The sequence below is a fragment of the Nicotiana attenuata genome, unplaced genomic scaffold (genome assembly GCF_001879085.1).
Source record: "Nicotiana attenuata strain UT unplaced genomic scaffold, NIATTr2, whole genome shotgun sequence".
In the NCBI taxonomy this organism is placed as follows: Eukaryota; Viridiplantae; Streptophyta; class Magnoliopsida; order Solanales; family Solanaceae; genus Nicotiana; species Nicotiana attenuata.
Genome location: NW_017672190.1, coordinates 176440 through 200237, shown reverse-complemented (window position 1 = coordinate 200237; position 23798 = coordinate 176440). Strand labels below are relative to the sequence as shown.

The 23798-nt window shown below is 37.7% G+C and overlaps 1 protein-coding gene across 1 annotated transcript in view; it reads left to right on the top strand.

The window, feature by feature from the left end:
* LOC109212233 (NHL repeat-containing protein 2) overlaps positions 1 to 23412 on the top strand; it is a 29169-nt gene extending 5757 nt beyond the window's left edge. The window contains exons 13-28 of the mRNA XM_019375860.1: positions 291 to 401; positions 913 to 1008; positions 5796 to 5918; positions 6399 to 6596; positions 7837 to 7941; positions 8039 to 8103; positions 9627 to 9720; positions 9928 to 10085; positions 11150 to 11199; positions 11299 to 11420; positions 11524 to 11631; positions 13012 to 13104; positions 20785 to 20821; positions 22040 to 22284; positions 22376 to 22525; positions 23009 to 23412. Of these exons, the coding sequence (XP_019231405.1) occupies positions 291 to 401; positions 913 to 1008; positions 5796 to 5918; positions 6399 to 6596; positions 7837 to 7941; positions 8039 to 8103; positions 9627 to 9720; positions 9928 to 10085; positions 11150 to 11199; positions 11299 to 11420; positions 11524 to 11631; positions 13012 to 13104; positions 20785 to 20821; positions 22040 to 22284; positions 22376 to 22525; positions 23009 to 23170 (1917 nt within the window). The 3' untranslated portion in view covers positions 23171 to 23412. The remainder of the gene's footprint in view (positions 1 to 290; positions 402 to 912; positions 1009 to 5795; positions 5919 to 6398; positions 6597 to 7836; positions 7942 to 8038; positions 8104 to 9626; positions 9721 to 9927; positions 10086 to 11149; positions 11200 to 11298; positions 11421 to 11523; positions 11632 to 13011; positions 13105 to 20784; positions 20822 to 22039; positions 22285 to 22375; positions 22526 to 23008) is intronic.
* The last annotated feature ends 386 nt before the right edge of the window (positions 23413 to 23798 follow it).

The following is a 23798-nucleotide window of genomic DNA, read 5'->3' as shown; positions in this document are numbered from 1 at the left end:
CGACTATTCCACCGGGTACCTACTACCTCCCACCAACACATGTACCGGATAACTCTGACCTCGCCCCTTAAGGCTTAGGCAGATGTGAGACAACCATGAATACCTATTATACCATTATGAATTTGAAAATATCTATTCTGCTGAATAGTACTTTAAATCTTATTGTTTCTTGGAGGTATGTTTCTAAGTTGCATATATTCACCAGGAAATGGAAAAAGGAGGAATTCTGGATGATATATCCATGCTATTACTATGCACCTGTTCCCTGAAACATTTCTATGTTTGCGCAGGATTTGAAAGGAAAAGTGGTTCTTTTGGACTTCTGGACTTACTGCTGCATTAACTGTATGCATGTACTGCCAGATCTGGAGTTTCTGGAAAGAAAATATAAAGATATGCCTGTAAGATTGTCTTTCACCCTTTCACCTTTAGGGTTTCAGTTTCAGCTTTATTGAAATGTTATTCTGTCTACTACAAGTTGATCGTCTGAGAATAGGCATGAAATGAGTTTTGCAGATTGCTAGTGCTGTCAAAGAAGAAGGAGCTTTAGTAGCTTTTAGCTTTTAATTGGGCTAATTTATTAGCTTTCTGAGTTAATACTGACGGTCAAACCAATACAGGGCATGCGTAAAACACAAAGAAATAAAGAACCTGAAACTAATAAAGATAGCACGACCTCAAATAATTGCTAGTCTCATATGCGTGAAATGAACATAAGATAATTGTTCTTCTCATGCCCCTTTCATAAAAGAATTTTTTTTAAAGAGGAAGCCAATATTGCTTATCCAAAAAAGAGGAGAAGAATCTAATATTGGTTATCAATTTAGTACTTCTTATCCACAGATGCCTCTGAAGGTTTGCATACACACTTCTAAATCGCAGTAGCTGATTCATCAAACATTAGTTTTGCAGTTTGTGGTTGTGGGGGTGCATTCGGCAAAGTTTGATAACGAGAAGGACCTTGAAGCCATCCGCAGTGCTGTATTGCGCTATGGAATTACTCATCCAGTAAGTAGTTATTCATGAGCTGGAGTATTACTGATTTTATGTGTGATGATTCTTTCCAATAAGAACAACCTGCTTGGGTCTTGAATCTATTAGATGCCCAAGAAATGACATGAACATTTTTTTTAGATGGAAATTAATTTTTTTTGAGATGGAAGAAATGACATGAACATTTGAAACAATATTAATGTGCACAAAATTTAAAGCATCCTCATTCTGCTTATTATTGGAAAACCTGGGTTTTCAGTTAGTACTTTTGGTACCTTCTCCAGTGGGCCCAAGAATTTGTTTCTTCTAACTAGAACATAAAGGACACCAGATGAACTGTAATATGATTGTTGACCATGAGATCCTAATAACCAACTTGCACAAACTTTGGCTAGGATATGATTACAAAGTACTCTAAGATGCAAGCTAATTCAACCAAATGAATCAGTGGTAGAATTTTGGTTTGCCTTCTGTAACATTTAAGTAATGGCAATCACGTCTAAATTAGGTATATTGATTCTTCTAAATGATATTGACACATTTATTAGTCAAGAGCCTTTTAGAACCTCTTCTCTGCCAAGAAACCACTTCCCCTATATTACGTTATATATTACTCCTTTTTGGTAGATTAAGATAGAATCAGCGCTGCTATCTACACCATGCTTGGGTATGTTAAGATTGCCTTTCCAATTATTGTACATTGTCTTGGCAACCTCTCCCACCCTTTCCTCCATTTTCTAATCCAAAGGAACCTTCTGAGCCTTGGGGACTCCATAAATTCTACAGCAGGGAGTACATGCTAATTCATTGTTAATGATTAAGGATTGTCTAACAATTTATATAACTCATTTTTCCAATTGAAGCTTTTTTTTTTTTTTTTTTTTGAAGTAAGATGTTATATTAACAAAAGCATCAAGAAGATGCATAGTTACAAAAGTTGAGGTGCNAGAAGATAGCATAGTTTACAAAAGTTGAGGTGCAAAAATGAAAGAAAAACTAGTCCCTTTACAGTATGTCAATCTAAGACAAGGGAGCTAACAAAGTCCAAAAGATGAGTAGAACTAGTTATAGTAGCTAACTTAATCCAACAAAAAAGATTGAGTAGGCATCTAGCTTTGAGAGAGTGATTTGGAGTTGAGATCCCATCAAAGCATCTACTATTCCTCTCATTCCACAAACACCAAAAAATAACTGCAGGGATCATCAACCAGATCTTCTTGATGGTCTTATCAACTCTCCATCGACTCCAGCTCAGGTGTGCCTGTTTTATGTTTTGTGGCATAACCCATTTGAGGCCAAAAATACAAAAAAACATGGTCCAAAGGTCAGTGGCCACTGGGCAATGCAAAAACAGATGGCTAACTGTTCTCCTTGCACATATAACATCTATTGACCAACTGAAGGCCTCTCCTGTTGAGATTGTCTTGTGTCAAGCAAGCTTCATGGAGAACAATCGTCAAAGCAAATTACTTTAATAGGCAGCTTAGTTTTCCATATTAATTTCCATGGCCATGCATCGATCACTTGGTTTTGAGAACATAGCTGCCTGTAACATTCTCACACTGAGAAAGTGCCCTTACTCCCCCAACAAATGGTGTCTGGTGTACTTGCATTCATGTTGAACCTTTCCACTCTGGCAAGTAATTCTATCAAGTTGTCCACTTCCCAATCTTGCACTGCTCTTCTGAGATGAATATCCCAATTATTACCACTTCTGTTCTGAGCTATGGAGGAGTCTTTATCCAATGCAATCTGGAACAGGCTAGGGTATTCATCCATGAGTGTAATGTTGTTGAGCCATTTGTCTTTCCAGAATCTGATACGTGCTCCATTGCCTGCTTTGAAGTAGGATTCCTGGAAAAATTCATTCCCAAGTTTCCTGATGTACTTCCAAGGGCCCACTCCATAAGGTGCATTAGAGATTTTGGTGCTCCAATTGTCTTTTTTCCCATGCTTTGNTTCCATTTCTTACTAGGAGCATGGGTAAAGGGTTTTACATTGTAATTGGAAATTGCATCATTGAGGTCCTCTCTGCAACTGCTTAACTTTTTTTTTGATGAAGTAAGATGTTATATTAACAAAAGCATCAAGAAGATGCATAGTTACAAAAGTTGAGGTGCAAAAATGAAAGAAAAACTAGTCCCTTTACAGTATGTCAATCTAAGACAAGGGAGCTAACAAAGTCCAAAAGATGAGCAGAACTAGTTACAGTAGCTAACTTAATCCAACAAAAAAGATTGAGTAGGCATCTAGCTTTGAGAGAGTGATTTGGAGTTGAGATCCCATCAAAGCATCTACTATTCTTCTCATTCCACAAACACCAAAAAATAACTGCAGGGATCATCAACCAGATCTTCTTGATGGTCTTATCAATTCTCCATCGACTCCAGCTCAGGTGTGCCTGTTTTATGTTTTGTGGCATAACCCATTTGAGGCCAAAAATACAAAAAAACATGTTCCAAAGATCAGTTGTTTTGTGGAAACTGCTTAACTTTTAGTGGGATTAAATTACTTCATAAGATATTTGGTATGTCATGGTGGAGCCCGTTATATATGTAGCATTGACACTGAGACAAATGACAGGCACAATTTGTTGCTGGATATATCCAATACATATGTCACTGCCATATCCAAAGCATATCCAATATATTGCATATAGAATATCTTATGCTTTNACTTAATGAGATGAAACCTGTGAGTGCTGTTGTTCCCTTCCCATAGAAAGTCCCTCCTGATTTTATCTAATTGCTTTAACACCTTTTTAGGGATAGGAAACAGTGACATGTAATAAGTTGGAATGCTGTCAAGCACACTATTGATAAGAGTTAGTCTTCCTCCCATTGAGAGGTATTGCAATTGCCATGATGCTAACCTCTTTTCAAACTTTTCAATAATCCTACTCCATATCTCACAACTTTTGAATTTGGCACCCAGTGGAAGGTCAAGTATGTGGTAGGCAAGGACCCAATACTGCAACCCATAATACCTGCTAATTCCTCAATGTTAGATACATGGTTGACAGGATAAATGATACTTTTCAGCGCATTGACATGTAGCTCAGAAAGAGCTTCGAATAGGAGGAAAGCCAGATTTAGGTACATAAGTTGTGACTTATCAGCCTCACAAAAGATTAGAGTATCATCTGCATACAACAGATGAGAAACAGAGACTGAACTCCCAATGTCTGCCCCTACTCTGAAGCCCTGAATCCATTGTAGTTCTCTGGCCTTCTCAAGCATTTTGCTTAAACCTTCCATGGCAAGTATAAATAGAAATGGGGAGAGAGGGTCTCCCTGCCTGATCCCTTTCTGAGGTGAGAAGAAACCCACAGGTTCTCTGTTGACCAACACTGAATATTTGACTGTTGTGATGCAGAATCTGATCCACCTTATCCATTTGTCACCAAAACCCATCTTCCTTAGAATAGAAAGTAGATAGGACCAATTCAGCTTGTCAAAAGCTTTTTCAATATCGAGTTTGCATATAATGCCAGGCTCCCCCGATTTAAGCCTCCAATCTAGAGCCTCATTGGCTATAAGTGAAGCATCAGTTATCTGCCTGTGCTTAATGAAAGCATTTTGGTGGCTGGAGACTAGTTTGCCAATAACATTCTTCAATCTTTCTGCTAGTAGCTTGGCCACAATCTTATAGACACTACCAATCAGACTTATTGGTCTGAAGTCTCTAAGTTCAATAGCCCCTTTTTTTTTTGGTATCAAGGCAATAAAGGAGGCATTACATGATCTCACCATATAGCATTGCTGATGAAAGTGATTGAGTGCCCCCATCACTTCTGGCTTGATAAACTCCCATGTTCTTTGAAAGAAAGCCATAGTGAAACCATCTGGTCCTGGAGCCTTATCTGAGGAACATGAATTAATGGTTTCATGCACTTCTTCTTCGTCAAAAGCTTTCTCTAACAACTCCCTGTCCTCTTCTGCTAGTCTAGCTACTTCATCAAAATTGGCAGTAGGTCTTCACACTTCGTTTTCTGTATACAGATTCTGTAGAAGTTCAAGATCTCCTCTTTAATCTGTGTTTTGTCTTCTGTTATTTCATCATTCACTTTGAGCTTGTCAATATTGTTGACTCTTCTGTGTGAGTTGGCTATGGAATGGAATTATTTGGTGTTCCTGTCCCCCTCTTTCAACCACTGGCATCTTGACTTTTGTCTCCATGATGTTTCTTCAGCTTTGGCCAGTTCCTCCAGCTCCACTTGCAAACTCAAAATCTTCTGCTTTTCAGCCTGCATTGGAATTCTGCCTTCTGTAGCCTGTTCTAAAACTGCAAGTTCCTCAAGAGCCTTGCTTCTTCTTACTTCCAGCTTGCCATAAACTTCTTTATTCCAGTTGGAGATGTCTTTTTTCAAGTTTCTCAACTTCTGAATGAGAATAAAATCAGGGCTGCCACCTATAGTGTAGTTCTGCCACCACCCTTTCACCATAACAATGAACCCCTCTTGTTGCAACCACATATTCTCAAACTTGAAGTAGGAGTGGGCTGCCTCCCATTCTCCACATTCCAATTGAAGCTTTTGTTCATACCTGAAGTTTATAATTCAGGTTTGAAATTCTGGTGAATAGGGTAATTTGAAATTTGACATTGTTATCATGTCAAAAATATCACCTTTTATTTTTAATTGATTCTATCTTTCTAGTCTACTCATTTCCTTTTTCTAAAGAAAATTCTCTGCTTCCATTAGTACAGTCCCTTAGGGGGTTAGTCTTAGGATTGAGGGATTATATGTTGTATTTAATAGCAGGCAATGGATTTTTAATTAATTGATTCTTTTGAATGATCAGGTTGTTAATGATGGAGAAATGAATTTATGGCGGGAATTAGGTGTAAATTCATGGCCGACGTTTGCTCTTGTCGGGCCAAATGGCAAACTCTTGGCACAAATAGCTGGTGAAGGTCATAGAAAGGTTATTTATGGATTTCCTTTTTCTTTTATTTCATGCAATAGTAGTGTATATACTGGAATTATCTAACACATTCACGATGAGATAATGGAAAATGGTTCACTTATTAACTTGACAACTGATATAATACACTCAATTCTTGAACGACTTTCAAAGTGAATTGTGAAAGAAAACTTCTGAGATAATATGCTGCGCTTCGCTCTCTTCAAATCTCCTGTTATCTAATGTGCAACTTCATGGAAGACATTCTTATGGAAGCTACATATGGAGTTTCTCCCTTTTCCCTATCTTCTCTAGCTATTTTATGCCTTGAAACTTCCTTCAGATGATATAATTTGTAACAGAGAGTTTCTTTTGCTGTTTGATTATTGCTAATGGCCTCTTACATATTTCTTTTTAATCAATGTGGTCTCCGGCTATTGATAGTGAAAATTATTGACAAGAACTAGCTGTCATTTCGATTTTTTTTGCTTTGGCTTGTAGGATCTTGATTATTTAGTCGAGGCTGCTCTTCTGTTCTATGGTAGGAAGAAGCTCTTGGATAGCACACCCATTCCCTTGCGCTTGGAGAAAGATAATGATCCCCGCTTATTAACATCTCCTTTAAAGTTCCCTGGTAAGCTGGCAGTTGATATCCTCAACAACCGGCTATTTATTTCAGACAGCAATCATAACCGAATAGTAGGTTCTTCCTATCTCTCCTCTCTATCTTTCTCTCTGTATGGTTATTTTATTATTTTGAGAATTTTCAAATGCGTGAACTGCAGAAAGTGGTTGGTGTCTGTAGCATCAAGTTGTTATGATTACTCTTTTCGGGGTATGCTGCTTTTTTGAAGTTATGAACTGACCATGGGGTTATTGAACAATATCAAGCTTGAGGTTCAAAATGCATTGATGATAGTTAATAAAACGAGATATTTCTAACACTTGGATTGCAGGAGTTTCCAATTCCATATTTACTGTTGGAAATGAGAATTTAAAGAGGAATATCTTTTTTAAATATTTAAAGGTAGAATATTGATATCAGCAACAAGTGCTGTAAAATATTTACAAGAGGAAGCTACAGAAAATTAAAAGAGGAAAGTATGATGAAAAGTTTAGGTCTATGCCAAGATAAGATCAATCTTTATATATTTAGTTGAGAAGACGGGATAATATTGCTAAAGTGAGTGTATAGTAATGGTAATATGGAAATTTGGGTGATGTCAAACTGGAATATAAAAAATAAGGTTGAGAGATTTAGCAGTCTCCTCTTTATCTAAATTTGGTGATGGAAGAACAAAGAATTAAGATTGGAAGCTGCTAGGGATGTCCTGTACCCCAGTGATATGATGCAGAGTGCTGAAACTTACTCTCTCCCTGCTAGAGAAATAACAGCTTCTGGCATACATCATCCAGGGAAACAATTCAAAATGGAAAACCTGAAATTTGCACAGGAAGCAAGCATTAAATGGAAAGAATATGTTAGAATGAAAATTCACGAGGAAGATAGAAAAAATGCTAGGGGAGGATAAGGAAGGGTTTGCATGTTATGTGTGTAACTGTTGTAGATTTTGTTTCTTACACTTCTGCTTTTCTTACAGAACTTGTTCATTTTTTGTTGGGGACTCAGAAGTTGATTAGGAAATTGTGTTTCCTTCTATATACGTTCTGGTTCTTCTTTGCTCTCTTCTAGGAAATATTTTCATTCTATTACATTACACTTCCTTTCTTACTCCATCCCAGTCTCACAAATGAGGCCCTAATTTTCTTCTGATACTTCTTCCCATAATCAGAACTTTCCCGCATGTCCCGTACTGTCTGAGTGACCTGCATTACCCTTATGATCATACTATTGTTAGTTGCCTTCCTCTTTTCCACTTTCTCCTTGCGAGCTGAATGGTAGAATTAGTAATCCCGGACAATTTTCACATGTGAACAGGTAATAACTGATCTAGAAGGAAATTTTCTAGTCCAAGTTGGAAGCACAGGAGCAGAGGGTCTTCGTGACGGTAACTTTGATGATGCCACATTCAATCGGCCGCAGGTAATTGTAATAAATTTTTTGTTCTCTTAAAAAGTTGGATTGCTCACTTTTCCCATTTGCAAAGATCTCAGATCTTACATCTTATTATCTTTTATAGGGTCTGGCTTATAATGCGAAGAAAAACCTCTTATATGTGGCAGATACTGAAAACCATGCTTTAAGGTACTGGCAGAAGAGGCATGTCTGTTATTGGGCTAGACATATATGTTTTTACTTCTCATACAAATGACTGTCTCATCTATTGTTTATTTTATGGATTCTCCATTTCCATGCATATTTTCCTTCCATTAGATGCTTATGCCTTCATCTTGGAGAAGTTAAGGAGGATAAAATTGATGTTGTGGGTTTATTTATGCTGTTTATTACCGGGAAAAGCTTGGATTGACCAAAGGGTATATTGGAATCTAATCTGATCATTTTTGTTTGCATGAAGAAGTTTTTGCTCCTCAGTGATTATAAGAGAAAAACTGGACTTTTGTGATGGATTCAAAATGTGTTTTTGTCTTTCTTAAAATGGGAATTTTTTGCGCTATAATGGTATCCTTTGTCTCAGTTTACATGAAATAGTTTGATAATACATGGAGTTATGTTGATTTGAGTTACATATTTTTTTAGTCGTAATGGAATACAGGATGGTAAAGTAGTTGGCGAAAGGTAGTCTGAATGGAGAACATCATTGTTTCCATATCATATGCTAAATTTGATTTTCAGATGTATCCGAGTTCTTGATACTTGTGATAAAATTCATTGATCATTAGTTTAGAACGAATGTTTTGGAGCTTCAAAATAAAACTCTCGCTCAACATCGTCTGTCAAAAAAAAAAAATAGTTGGAATCAGTATTCTTCAACTGAAAATTACAACGGCAGAATCTAAATATTTCAATTTTTTGTAACTTTACTTGTTGATAACCATTCTGTACTTGTTAATGCGATACTCCTTTTCATTTAATTTTAAGTTTGGTTTTGACTAATCTATCTGTAGCCCACCCAAAAAGATACCAAGTGGCTAACCATTGGTACGTGGGAAACTTTGGCTTCACTAGGTTTTGAAGTTTATTGTGAGAATTGTGAGGCAACAGGTTCACTGTTTCATGTATTAGCTACTCACTCATTCTACGCATTAATGAAAATCCTCAGTTTACTCCATTTTATTCTGCTGGTGTACCAAAAATTTGTGTTTTTCAGCCCTATAGTTTCTGTTCAAATTCAAAAGATGTCTTTCAAACAGTTAGTAAGAACCAAATGCATATTTCTTGTTAACTCTTCTCGGTTAGCCATTAATCTAATGGATTAAAAGGTGTAGACAATTCTGATCGGCCATCGAAATGTTGGAATATGATTCTAAGGAGAGAAGTCTAAAGGCTTCTGATGCTGTTTGCTCATTAGATGAAACCATTTCATAGTTATTCAAGCCATTATCAGAGTTACTGTGATAAGTCATTCTAAAAACTTTTTAACGCATTGAACATACCTCCCCCATTTCAATGTAGCATTGATAACATGAGGTTAAATATTCTGTTTCCCAATTTTTGTATTTTTGACAGATGAAAGTTGTCCCTTCAATTTTCGTTTTTAGTTGGCATGATGTGCTTATAGTTTTTTATGAGATTACAACTTTGTTCTTTGCCTGGAAAATTTGATGAATCTTTCAGTTTTAACAACATATTGAGTTTTACATCTGTAGGGTCATTGACTTTGTGAATGAGACAGTGCGGACCCTTGCTGGAAATGGAACAAAAGGTTCTGATTATGAAGGAGGAGGAACTGGAACTGCACAGGCAAGATCGGATCAAATTTATGATGTCTGGAAACTTGTAAATAAATAATATCTTGGTGATAAAACTGGTGCCAGTTAGCTCAAGTTTATTCCCATGATGATGTAGTGGCGTTCTCTAATCCAATCTTTCTCTTAGATCAGTTTCAAATACAGTCTGGTCAATCATCCTTTTTTCTTTGTAACTGAACATCTTTGGTCATGTTTTCAGCTTCTCAACTCTCCCTGGGATGTCTGTTTTGAACCTGAGAACGGAATTATTTACATTGCAATGGCCGGTCAGCATCAGATCTGGGTGCACGAGACATCAGATGGAGTTACAAGAGCTTTCAGTGGGAATGGTTTTGAGAGAAATCAGAATGGTTCAAGGTAATATTCTTTTTTTCTGCGTGTATTTTAGGTTAAGCGGAGTTGCAGCAGAATGCTGATCATTTGTGCTAGTTGTTTATTTGAGGATGAAGTGTAGCTGATTGATTGATTATTGATTTATCATCTGTTGGAGTCCTGTCACATTTTCTTTTGAGGTGTTTTCTATTTTAAACTACTTTCCAAGCCCTTTTGAAGAAAAGGTACCTTTTCCTCTTTCTGATAAAAAAAAAGAGAGAGATCCATATGTTAATCTAGAGCGAGAAAAAGCCAACTGAGAATAGGATCTTTCACTGATTAACAAATAAAGACCAAAAACGAGCAGAAATTCGTGATCTTTTATTCATTGCTTTGCATATGCATTGTAATCCTATCGGTGTATTCACTTTCTAGGACCACATGGATATGTTTCTTCTTTTTGATGAATAGCCTGAGTAGGCTTTTCCTAAATTTCTCTCATTTTTTTGGAAACAGAAAGAGTTTTATGGAATGAGCTTTTGGAGTGGTATACGCAAAGATAGGACTAGTTGTCAAAGTACATGTGAATTTAGCTGGGTTGGCATTTAAACCTCAATTGTTTCTGAAAGTTCCCATTATAAATGTGGAGCCAATTTCCTCTGGACTTCCAAATTTATCGTTTAACTTGTATGTTTGAACGTGAAGAGTACAAGAAACATCTTTCTCTAAGCAAGAACACACACCTCCTTTTTGGTCTTGATATGTGCTCTGGATCTCTTACTAGTAAAAAATTGATTAGCTCTAGCTAATTTTTCTCTGTTGGCTACTTATGCTATAACTTCCTAGTAACATATGGTGAAAATAGTTGATCTCCATGAATCAGCAGGGGCTTGCAATCAAAAGCAAACAGGGAAACAATTTTGTAATTTAGAAAAAAGAACCCAGCTTTGTACCCTTAGTTTTTGAGTTTTGAGCTTCTCTCATTGTATGACTTGTCCTTGTATGTGCTAGTTGTGAGAACATCTCATATCATTTTCCACTCACTTTAGGCGAACTTGCTGAAATTCTTACTACTGTTATGTATCTTCTTCTTTCTTGGCATGGGAAAGCTCAACAAACACATCATTTGCACAACCTTCTGGGATTTCATTATCACGTGGTAATTCTCTTAACGAGTAATAGGTTGTTCTTATTTACTGGTATACTGTTTTTACCTTTTCCTTTGAAACCAATTGATTTACTTTTTTTTTTTTTGTAGATCTAAAGGAGGCATATATTGCTGATAGTGAGAGTAGCTCCATTCGGGCAGTTGATCTAAGAACTGGAGGTTCAAGATTACTGGCTGGTGGTGATTCAATAATGGCGGAAAATTTGTTTAGGGTATTTCTGTTTGAAGCCAAAAAATGAGATTTTGATTCTCTAGTATGCTTAAGTTACATTTGTGACACAAAAAAACTTGCTAAAGAAACATTTACCGGTGCAGTTCGGAGACCATGACGGAATAGGCTCTGAAGTTCTTCTTCAACATCCATTAGGTGTTTTATGTGGAAAGTCTGGCCTAATTTATATTGCAGATTCTTATAATCACAAGGTACTTAAAAAACAAACTTCTTGACAGTAAATACAAAATTTTATGACATCTATGATGTTTTACACGCTTCTCCTAGTAATATTATCTTATTTTACTTTCACTAGTTCAGAAGAAATGTAATTGCTTTATTAATTTAATTCTAACTATGATGTATATTTCTTTGTCAAACTATCTTCTCAATCACTACTTTAATATATGTTTCTACTATTATCAACGTATGATTCAAGTGGAGAAGACCAAACAGATATGCTTCTAGCAGATAGACCTCAAAAGGAAGAAACATTAAATGCAATTATTGATGGTATTATCAGATTTGGTTGCCTAACTGCATTCTTAATTTCGTTTTTGGTAGGAAGCCATGAATGTATGTGCGATAGTAAAAACATACTCTTCATTCCCCATCTCCCTTTAAATTGCTGTTATCCTTCTCTCTCTCTACCATCATCATAAGATCCTTCGATGGGCTTTGGCATGAATCACATATGGTTTTATTAACAACTGTCCATCAAATGAAAGAAGGAAGAAATAGGCCCTTGAGACCCCTTGCTCCTCTTTTTTTAAATACATAATCTGGAGAGTCTTGTTTCAAGTTATTTGGAGCTGACCAAAGCTCGTCATATTAACTTACACCTTTTTGGTCTAAAAAAATCTTTTTGGATGGGGTGGATCTGTGAAAAGTGGGGGAGGAGAAGATAGAAGAGGGAAGAGCCTTTGGTGAGATTGAAACCCGGGGGTGAAAGATTTAGTTGCAACGACTTGTCCATAACACTTGATAGGAGTGTTAAATAGTGTTGAGTTGTCCCACATCGGTGGGAGTTGAGGTCCTTGGTCTCCTTATATGGCTTGGGCAATCCTCACCTCACAAGCTAGCTTTTGGGGTTGAGTTAGGCCCAATGTCCATTCTTATCAAATAGCATTTTGACTTGCACTTAATATCAAGGTGACAGCATATGTCAACAATGATACAACATACAGTGTAGATTTCGGTTTCCTACTTTTGAATAAATATACGATTGAGATGTCAAAGCCAATAAATATAAGTATGCTTAACCCAAAATTGAGATGTGTAAATAAATTTTTATCTGCTGAAATTGTGGTGCCTGATGGCAGATATGAAGAACATAAGCGAAATATTAGGTTTCAAAAGTTTGTGGCCATATTGCTGCTTTAAGATGGCATATGTGGAGCTTCTTCTTTCAATCAGCTAGTGAGCTTGAATTGAGATATTTCATATGCTTCTAGTTGCTGTTTCAAGTTCAAAGAATCCATTTTCATATTTCATATGTAACTTATGATTCAACAATGAACTACTTGTTTTCATACTGTAACAGACACATCTCTATGTAAGTTGAAGCTTCTCTTTTTTGTTTAACTTGCCAGATTAAGAAACTAGATCCAGTTAGTAGAAGGGTGACTACATTAGCTGGTGTTGGTCAAGCTGGTTTCAAAGATGGAGCGGCAGTGGCAGCTCAGGTTGGAAAGAGTTCATATATCTTTTCTTACTTATATTGTGTCCTGGATACTAGTGCTACACTAATTGGCATTCATTGCACCCAAGCACATATTATGTCTACATAGACACTCGATAACATTAGCATGGAATTGAGTAACTAGTATCACCGCATAGACCATATTATTTCTCCAAAATGATGGACATAATAAGCTTCTGGCAGGTGAGCATTTTAAATCTTTAGCATTTTACTTGCTAAATCTGTGGTTGCATGTGTAAATAACCTCTTTAGTTATAAGGCCCTTTTTTGCTCAAAAAAGAAGAAGTTATAAGGCCGTTGTACAAGTGCAACATCCCTTCACCCCTTTTTCTGCCTTAGATTTCATATGAATCAGCAGTAGCATGTGGATCTATTGTCTTTGGCAACAGATGCTGATATTTCTGTTCTTTTTCCTCATCTTTTTCTTTGCTTATTTTCAAGTGGAGTAGTGGACTTGTATCTAATTCGTAAGGAGCAAGGAAAAGAAGAAACAAAAGAAATTTGTCATGGACCATTGCATTGTTTGACATGATCGAAACACTTTAGTAAGACCTACGAGTGCCGTTAGGTAATCCAGCAAGGATAAGTGTATCTGATACCTGTCCACTTAGGTCTCTGAAAGTTTTGGACATTTTATAAAGTATCCGAGTTTTTAGATGCCTGGAAAAAACTGTTACGCGGCGCCTTCCTGAGATTCCTTGGAAGGGCGACGTAAGGCTAGGCAACCGATGTCCGTGCAGTTGCTGTCCGCCAACTGAGGTCCCCTCCGTACGCTAGACGAGATTGTCAGTGCCGTACGGGAAAACCAATGTCAAGAGCAATTGAGAGAACAGAACTGAGAATTCAGAATGAAAGAAAGCTTGATTGCATTAATGAAAGCTATTACAGAAAAGCAACGCGGTGTCGAGGTCTGTACAAAAAATAAGTGTGAGAATGCACGGGAGAGAAATATTATTATTGATATTTGTTACTCAATATAATACAAGAGGTCCTATTTATAGCTATAGTCTACAAAGTACATATTACTTCCACTCTAATGTGGGACTATACATAACTAACACTCCCCCTCAAGCCGGTTCATACACATCATATGTACCGAGCTTGTTACACATGTAACTAATACGAGAACCAGTAAGAGACTTAGTGAAAATATCTGCTAGTTGATCATTCGACTTTACAAACTTTGTAACAATATCTCCTGAAAGTATTTTTTCTCTGACAAAGTGACAGTCGATCTCAATGTGTTTAGTCCTTTCATGGAACACCGGATTTGACGCAATATGAAGAGCAGCTTGGTTATCACACACCAGTTCCATCTTGCTGATTTCTCCGAACTTTAACTCCTTGAGCAATTGCTTGACCCAAACTAACTCACACGTTGCTATAGCCATGGCCGGATATTCGGCTTCGGCGCTAGATCGAGCAACTACTTTCTGTTTCTTGCTCTTCCAGGAGACCAAATTACCTCCTACTAGAACACAATATCCAGACGCCGAACGTCTATCAAAAGGGATCCTGCCCAATCAGCATCTGTGTACCAAACAATCTGCTCATGGCCTCGATCCTCGAATAGTAATCCTTTGCTTGGAACTGACTTTATATCGAAGAATGCGAACAACTGCATCCCAATGACTATCACATGGAGAATCCATAAACTGACTTACAATACTCACCGGAAAAGAAATGTCAGGTGTAGTCACTGTGAGGTAATTCAATTTGCCAACCAACCTCCTATATCTCGTGGGGTATCCAAGAGGCTCCCTTGTCCTGGCAGAAGCTTAGCATTCGGATCCATAGGAGAGTCAATAGGTATGCAACCCATCATTCCAGTCTCCTCAAGAATGTCTAAGGCATACTTGCGCTGTGAAATAACAATACCTGAGCTAGACTGAGCAGCCTCAATACCTACAAAATACTTCAATTTGCCCAGATCCTTAGTCTGGAAGTGCTTAAAGAGATGCTGCTTCAGATTAGTAATACCATCCTGATCATTGCCAGTAATAATAATATCATCAACATAAACCATCAAATAAATATACAGATTAGGAGCATAATGCCGATAAAACACAGAATGATCAGCCTCACTACGAGTCATGCCTAACTCGTGAGTAATTGTGTTGAACTTACCAAACCAAGCTCGAGGGGACTGTTTCAAACCATATAGTGACCTGCGCAATCTGCATACACAACCACTAAACTCCCACTGAGCAACAAAACCAGGTGGTTGCTCCATATAAACTTCCTCCTCAAGATCACCGTGGAGAAAAACATTCTTAATGTCTAACTGATAAAGAGGCCAATGACGTACAACAACCATGGACAAAAAGAGACGAACATATGCTACTTTAGCCACGGGTTAGAAAGTATCACTATAATCAGGCCCAAAAATCTGAGTATATCCTTTTGCAACAAGACGAGCCTTAAGCCGATCAACCTGCCTATCCGGGCCGACTTTGACTGCATAAACCCAACGACAACCAATAGTAGACTTACTTGCAGGAAGAGGAACAAGCTCCCAAGCGCCGCTCGCATATAAAGCAGACATCTCGTCAATCATAACCTGTCGCCATCCTGGACGAGATAATGCCTCACTTGTAGACTTAGGGATAGAAACAATGGACAAAGAAGATATAAAAGCATAATGAGGTGACGACAGACGATGATAACTTAAACCGACATAGTGGGGATTAGGATTAAGTGTGGATTGTACACCTTTGCGGAGTGCAATTGGTTGACTAAGAGGAGACAAGTCCGCAGTAGGTGTAGAATCTGAGGCAGGACGTGAATCACCTGGGCCTGATGCTGGATGTGGACGACGATGATAAGTCAAGAGGGGTGGAGCTGCAGAAGGTTTAACTGGATTATGTAAAGGAGCTGGAGCTATAGGTGGTGGAGCTACAACTGGAGCTGTAGGTGGTGGAACTGGAGCTATAGATGGTGGAGCTGGAGATCTAGAGGAAGATGAATGGGAGATAGTGACTGAATCTCCAAAAGATGAAACTGGTAGTACCTCAGAAATATCTAAGTGATTACCTGGACCTGTGAAGTATGATTGGGTTTCAAAGAAGGTAACATCAACGGACATAAGGTACCGCTGGAGGTCAGGAGAATAACATCAATACCCCTTTTGTGTTCTCGAGACCCAGAAATACGCACTTAAGAGCACGAGGAGCTAATTTATCTGTTCCTGGAGTAAGATTATGGACAAAACAAGTGCTTCCAAAGATACGGGGTGGAAGAGAGAACAAAGGTAAGTGGGAAAACATGACAGAGAATGGAACTTGGTTCTGGATAGCTGAAGATGACATACGATTAATAAGATAGCAAGATGTAAGAACTGCATCCCCCCAAAAACGCAACGGAGCATGAGATTGTATGAGTAGTGTACGAGCAGTTTCAATAAGATGTCTATTCTTTCTTTCAGCTACCCCATTTTGTTGAGATGCGTACGGACAAGATGTTTGATGAATAATCCCATGAAATTCCATAAACTGCTGAAATGGGGAAGACAAATACTCTTAGGCATTATCACTACGAAATGTGCGAATAGAAACCCCAAATTGATTTTGAATTTCAGCGTGGAAGGTCTGAAAAATAGAAAACAGCTCAGATCGATTTTTTATCAAAAATATCCAAGTGCACCTGGAATAATCATCAATGAAACTGACAAAGTAGCGGAACCCTAAGGTGGAACTGACCCGACTAGGACCCCAAACATCTGAATGGACTAAAGTAAAAGGTGACTCTGCTCGATTATCAAGACGCCGAGGGAAATGAGAGCGAGTATGCTTACCGAGCTGACAAGACTCACACTCTAGAGCTGACAAGTGAGATAAACAGGTACCATTTTCTGAAGTTTTGACAAACTGGGATGTCCAAACCGTTTATGTAATAAATCTGGTGAATCAGTAACAGGACAAGTTGTTGCAGGAAGACAAGATGTGAGTCTATGTGATTTAGCAATGATAAGATAATAAAGTCCATTTGATTCACACCCGGTACCAATGATCCGCCCCGTTCTGTGTTCCTGTATAAAGACATGGTCATCAAGAAATAAAACAGATCTCTGGAGATCTTGAATGGTGTTTTGGAGAGGTGTGAGAAAAAGCTTACAAAATGGAGAGGTCAATATCTATCCTTGGGAGGTAGACTAACCCTGATTAATAGTGTGTTAGATGCTTTGCCTACATACATGATGTCTTTGTTCCCAATTCCTGCAAAGGTAGAGAAGAGATTAGACAACTTAAGAAGGAGCTTTCTATGGCATGGGAATAAGGAAAAAGAAGGTTTCAATCTGGTTAGATGGAAAACTGTCACATTATGCAAGAAGGATGGAGGTCTTGGTATTCGAAATCTGAGGAAACACAATCAGAGTCTACTCATGAAATGGCTATGGAGATTCACCACAGAAGAAAATGCAGTTTGGAGACAGGTAATTAGCACCAAGTATGGGGAAGAGGGGCTATGGACAACTAAAAAGGTAACTACTCCTTATGGGGTGGGGGTGTGGAGATCTATTAGGAACCTATGGCCTGTCTTCAACAATGACAATGCTTTTAGGGTGGTAAATGGTATGAAGATCTTATTTTGGGAGGATAATTGGTTGGGACTGGGAGCTTTAAAGATTCTTTTTCCAGATATTTATATGCTAAGTCAACAACATGGATGTAAAATTGGAGAAGTTTGGACTCATCAAGGATGAACCTAACTTTTAGATGATTTTTTAATGATTGGGAAATTATGAGAATTATTAATTTCTATGAGGTGCTTGGACAGTTCAAGGGCACAGAACAAAGGGAAGACAGATTATGGAGGCAGGGCAACAGTCAGGGAATCTTCACAGTCAAAGCTACCTATGGGACTCTCAACAAAGCTCCCATTCAGCTAGAACTGTGGCCATGAAAACATATATGGAAAGTCAAAATCCCATACAAAGTGGCACGTTTCACGTGGTTAGTGATAAAAGAGGCGTTTTTAACTGAAGAAAATCTGATGAAGAGAGGCTTTCCTTTGTGTTCTAGATGCCATCTATGTGGCAAGAAGGCTGAGACCAACTGCCATCTATTTTTGCATTGTGAGGTTACCTCACAAATCTGGAATATTTTTTTGTGTATGAGGGATCTCTCCCGGGCAATGCCAAAAAGCTCCTTGGAATTGCTTAAATGCTGAAACAGGGGAGGTAGTCTTCCCAGACAGAAAAGCAGATGGAAGATGATACCACCATGCATTTGGTGGACTATCTGGACAGAAGGAAATCTAAGATGTTTTGAGGGTACAGGCAGCCCAATTCAGAAGATCAAGATGAATGCCCTTTTGTTATTTTATTTTTGATATAAAGAGGAATTTACAGTCAATACTAAATCTATCCTAGAGATTTTAGAATCCTTGTAAGTTGTATAGGATATATGTTTTTTTTCCTCTTTTCTTTCCACTTTCTCTCCTGTAAATTTGGCTTTGGCACAGCCTTAGTGCCCTGTTATATGAAAATTGTTACCATTCTAAAAAAAAAAGAAATAAAACAACGGATTTAAGTGATTTGGCTAAGCGACTAACAACTATGAGATTAAAAGGACTACTGGGAACATAAAGAACTGAATCTAAAGGTAAGAAGGAAGTGGACTTGCTTGACCTATTGCAGTTGCCATGGTTTGAGACCCATTGGCCATTGTGACTCTCAGAAGAGATTGAGAATACGAAATAGTAGTGAAAAGAGATTTGTTACCAGAAATATGATCCGATGCACCTGAATTAATAACCCAAGACTCAGAGGATGAAGATTGGGATACACAAGTCACGCTATTACCTGTTTGAACAACAGAAGCTATCTCAAAAGATGTCTGCTTACATGCTTTGTACCGAAGGAACTCAATATAATCCACCAAAGAAACCATCCGACTATTCAAAGTATCGGTTCCCATGTCGCTGCAATTTGTAGTAGTAGGTTTAACTTGAAATTGTGGAAATCAGTAACTCATGTGGGAAAACTGAAGAAATAGCTGGGAAAACACTGTTTACAGCAGAAAAACAGAACACTATTTTACGCCGAAAACACTGTTCACACCGGAAAACACTGTAGCTCGCCGAAAAATTGCAAAGTTGTCGGATTTTGTCGTAATCAGGATAATAGACTCGAAATTCTCTTGCGAGCAAGTTGCCCTAAGGAAATGTTTTCAAAAAGTGGCCGGAAAGGGCTCCACGCGCCGGCGCGTGGAGCAGATCTCGCCGGAATCTGTTTTCTTTTTCTGGCGCGTGACGGCGCGTGGGAAGGTATTTTCCGGTAGGGTTGACTGGGGTTTGGTCGCCTGAGCTTAAGGAGTCTTGTGATGGTGTTGGTTTTTGTACAACACAAACGGAAATTGATTTTGTTGCGGATAGCCTCTTAAGTCGCTGGAAAAATTGCACGGCGACGAGGTTTTTCTTCCCGGAAGTCGCTGGAATGATGCACATCGATAAGTTTCTCACTAATTCTCTGATACCATGTGAGAATGCACGGGAGAGAAATATTATTATTGATATTTGTTACTCAATATAATACAAGAGGTCCTATTTATAGCTATTGTCTACAAAGTACATATTACTCCCATTCCAATGTGATACATAACTAACAATAAGCATGAACTTGATCGATGTTAGAGTCTCATATTTAGGAAGGTCTTCGCGCTTTTTCTTCGAATGTAAGCACTGTAGCCAATCAATAAGAGCTACTTGTAGTGGTAGATATTTCCGAACAAGTTCCTGGATAACAAGCCAAAAGATTTTCTTTTTGATGAGATTGATATTGATGATAGTGACAACATAGAGGGATCAACGTGTAAACTTGAAGGGCTAGGAGACTCCTTTAGCTCAATAATGAAAGTTAGGGTCGATAGGAGGAGGTCTTACCTCTTAGATGACCCAAGCAAGTTATTAATTTATTGGATGGATCCTCCTAACTGTAGTTACAGGAGAATGGACATCAAATCCTTGGTATTAAAATGATGGAAATTTTGGCGCCATTCTGTTTGATTCTTTGCCTGCATAACAAATTTCTTTTGAATTTACTTTTATATGTAACTCTATGAAAGAAACAAGTTGATACTTGTAAAAATGTTAAGACTACAGTACTGCTAATTGTTCTCTCAAACTCTCTTCACTTGAAAGTATGTGCATTACTGTATTCAATTTGGTGGTTGAGGTAGGGGGTGAGGCTGTGTGGTGAATGCTGAACAGCTGAGGTTGTTTTGAATAAAGAGATAAAAGACTCCCCAACTACATGCAATAAGAAACTGACTTTGCTATTTCTGCAAAGAGCACCAATCATCTGCACTTATTGGACCTGAAACTTGCCCCAAGAGGTCACAAAAAGCATAAATGGTTCCTTGAATTGTACAATCCTACTTATCTACCTTTGTGTACTTCTTGTATATTGGAAGACTCCTTGCTATGATACATCAACAAAATTTTACCTTCTAAAAAAAGGGAATATCATTTTTTCTTAAGTTAAATACTATAGGATACTAGTTATGATTTGTCCCATTAAGCTTCACATTATCATGTTAGAGGGAGAATTTCTTTTTGATTCTTAAATCTGTCATTCTAAAATTGCTTTGTTTCTACTGTTAGTGGATCTCTGACTTGCAATTGCTCTTCTCTGTTTTATTTTTAAATTTTTCTTTTCCTGCAGTTCTCAGAGCCATCTGGAATCGTTGAAGCAGAAAATGGTACTCTCTTTTCTATGTGCTGCGATTTATTTGGTTGATTGCTCACTCTCCGAGTGGGCCATGAAACTTTGCAGGAATAAGAGACGTTACTAATCGCAATGAAATTAGTGGTCTATCCTCAAAAGTTTATTTTTCCACAATATCCTCAAAAAGTTGACCTCATGATTTAAAATAGCACTTTGACAAGTATTGCATTTTTGTTATGAAAAGCACTATTCTTGTTTTCCTTGTCATTTACAATATGTTCAGATGATATTACCTAATTGCTTCTTCCTTCAAGTTCAATTTAGTCAGGAGCTCTATCACGTTCAATTTTTGTAAACCCATCTTAAGCTGCACCAGCAAGAAACCGTAGGAGTGCTAGTTATGCATGCTAGTCGTTTATAATTGATCAAGCAGAAATTCTTGCTAAAGCATAAAGTTTAAAGTCTTTCCTTGTGTGGGAAGAGTTCTTTCTATGAAAGAAATCAAACTGTGGCACTGCTCAGTCCTTCTTGAACACGTCTGAAGTGTTCATTCCTGCATGAACACATTTTAACTGACCTCCTCCTCTCTTCCACATTTGTCCAAAGATCAGATGCAAATGTTTGGATGGGTGGGAGGGAGGGAGGTGCATACTGGGATTTTGGTGCATGAGAATTTGCACCTAAGGCGTATCACATCTCCTGACAGAGCGTGACTCCACTTATGTTCTAAAGAATATTGGTGTCAAACAAGGCAACTGTTTCCTATACCTCTTTGGTGTGTGAGTGAGCGACTGGGTATTGACAGCAGAAAAGGCCAAAGAGAAGAAACTTGGGAGAAAGGCTGGGATGAATAAACACTTTTGACCACTTGAGTATCAATTGCTTAAGATTCATAATACTTTTTACAATACATTCAATTGTTTGAGGAACTTTAGTCTCATTGACAAGTTGAACCAAGAAATTATATCCTGCGATGGTAATGGTATTCCAGATCTGAGATCCAAGTCTTGAGTTAGACCATACTTTCGATTTTAGTTCAGTTTTATGATTTTTCTTATCTGACCCTTGATAGACCTAAAGAAAGTTCTAGAACTGCATTGTGTGATACATACTGAATTTTGATCAGTAATCTGGAGCTAATTCATCATATCTTTTATTCAACTAATAGTAATTGTATGTATATTTGTATTCATTTTTGAAAAGGTGACAGCTGAAACTTGTGTTTGACTCTGTTCTATGTTATCTTTTTCAGGAAGATTGTACATAGCTGATACGAATAACAGTGTGATAAGATACTTAGACCTGAACAAGTCAGAAGTTGAAGTTCTTACTCTGGAGTTAAAAGGAGTGCAGCCACCACTTAAATCCAGATCTTTGAAGCGCCTTAGACGGCGTTCTGGAGCTGACTCACAGACTATTGTGGTTAATGGTGGTTCATCCAACGAGGGTACATTAAACTTAAGAATCTCGGTACCTGAAGGGTATCATTTCTCAAAGGTTCTCTTTCTCTCTTTCATGAATAAAAATTGTTTATGATGTCCTTTGCTTATTTGCGTTATGTAATTTGCTGCCTTCTACCAAAATGCAGGAAGCACAGAGTAAATTTAGCGTATATTTTGATCCAGATGCTGCTGCTGTTGTTGATTCCTTGGAGGGAAATCTCAGCCAAGAAGGTTCAGCAGTAGTGCACTTCAGAAGATCTTCTGCTTCAACATCCACCGGCAGAGTTTATTGCAAGGTACGGTTATGTATCTTTGAAGTTTGCTTTAATTCAGTCAAGTCTCTGGCTTGCATTTGCTTCCCTAAGCCATGGTTAGTGTATCTGTCGCCAATTTTATGAATAGAAGGTTTGTAGCTGATTATTATATTTCACGCAGACACCAGGCAATGTTTCAAGCAAAATGAAGCATCAGTTGGTTCAAATTTGACCTCTGTAGCATGTGCTTTGTCATTGACACTGGCTTGCTATATATGTTTTCTATTAGCAATTGTTAGTAACATCTCATGAAAAGGATAGTTATATACAGAAGCAATGCATGCCAATAGGATCAAACAATGTGGTTGTATGTGCGCCTCGCTATGACGATGTTATGTGAATTATCACTTTTCGAGCATTTTACAGTTAAATTTGCGTACGACTTTGAGACCTGTTACATATGAGCTAAATATTAAACAAGAACAGGATGCACTGTCTTATTTAAACTTGTAAAACCAATTTCAGGTATACTACTGCAAAGAAGATGAGGTTTGCTTGTACCAGTCTTTGACCTTTGAAGTACCATTTCAAGAGGTAAATCCAGATTCTGCCCCTGCCATGATCACTCTTCCCTTTGATGTGAAGCCAAAAACATCCCCAAGTAGCTTACAGATACCGGAGAAGTGATTCATTGATCACAAACTTGTTTATAGTTACACAGGTATCAATATTAAAATGTTTAGTTCGGTGTTTGCACTCTGTGATTACACTGAACTAAACATTTTAACCGTTAAGAGTTACTACAAAATATACGTATTATAGCTATGATTAATTGATAAATGGATGTATAAGAGTCACACGTCACTTATTTACTGGTTTTGGTTCAAACACCAGATGCAAATAAGAATTTGGGAGTCAATTTTTTGTGCTTTGCGATCAATTCAAGATAGAGTACCATCTCATCCTACAAAAAAATATTAGAATATATTTCAAAAGAGTTAGATATTCCTAATAGTGATTACTTTAATAATGTCATAATCAAAATCACGAGTCACGGGTTAACGACCAACATGATCATTAATTGCATGATAAGCAAAGGATAAAGGAAAGGGACTCACTCGTGTGCACTTGTCGTTTACTGGTCGGATGATGATTTTGCTGGCAGATGCTAATTTCAATTATTTGGGTTCAACGGATTTTAGATATATTTTTATTGTTCTAAAGACCTTTGGTTACTCTTTGATTTATCATATAGTAATATTGTTCCTTTTAGAAAGAAGAAGAAAAATTAGGAACGCGAAGAATAGCTTATATC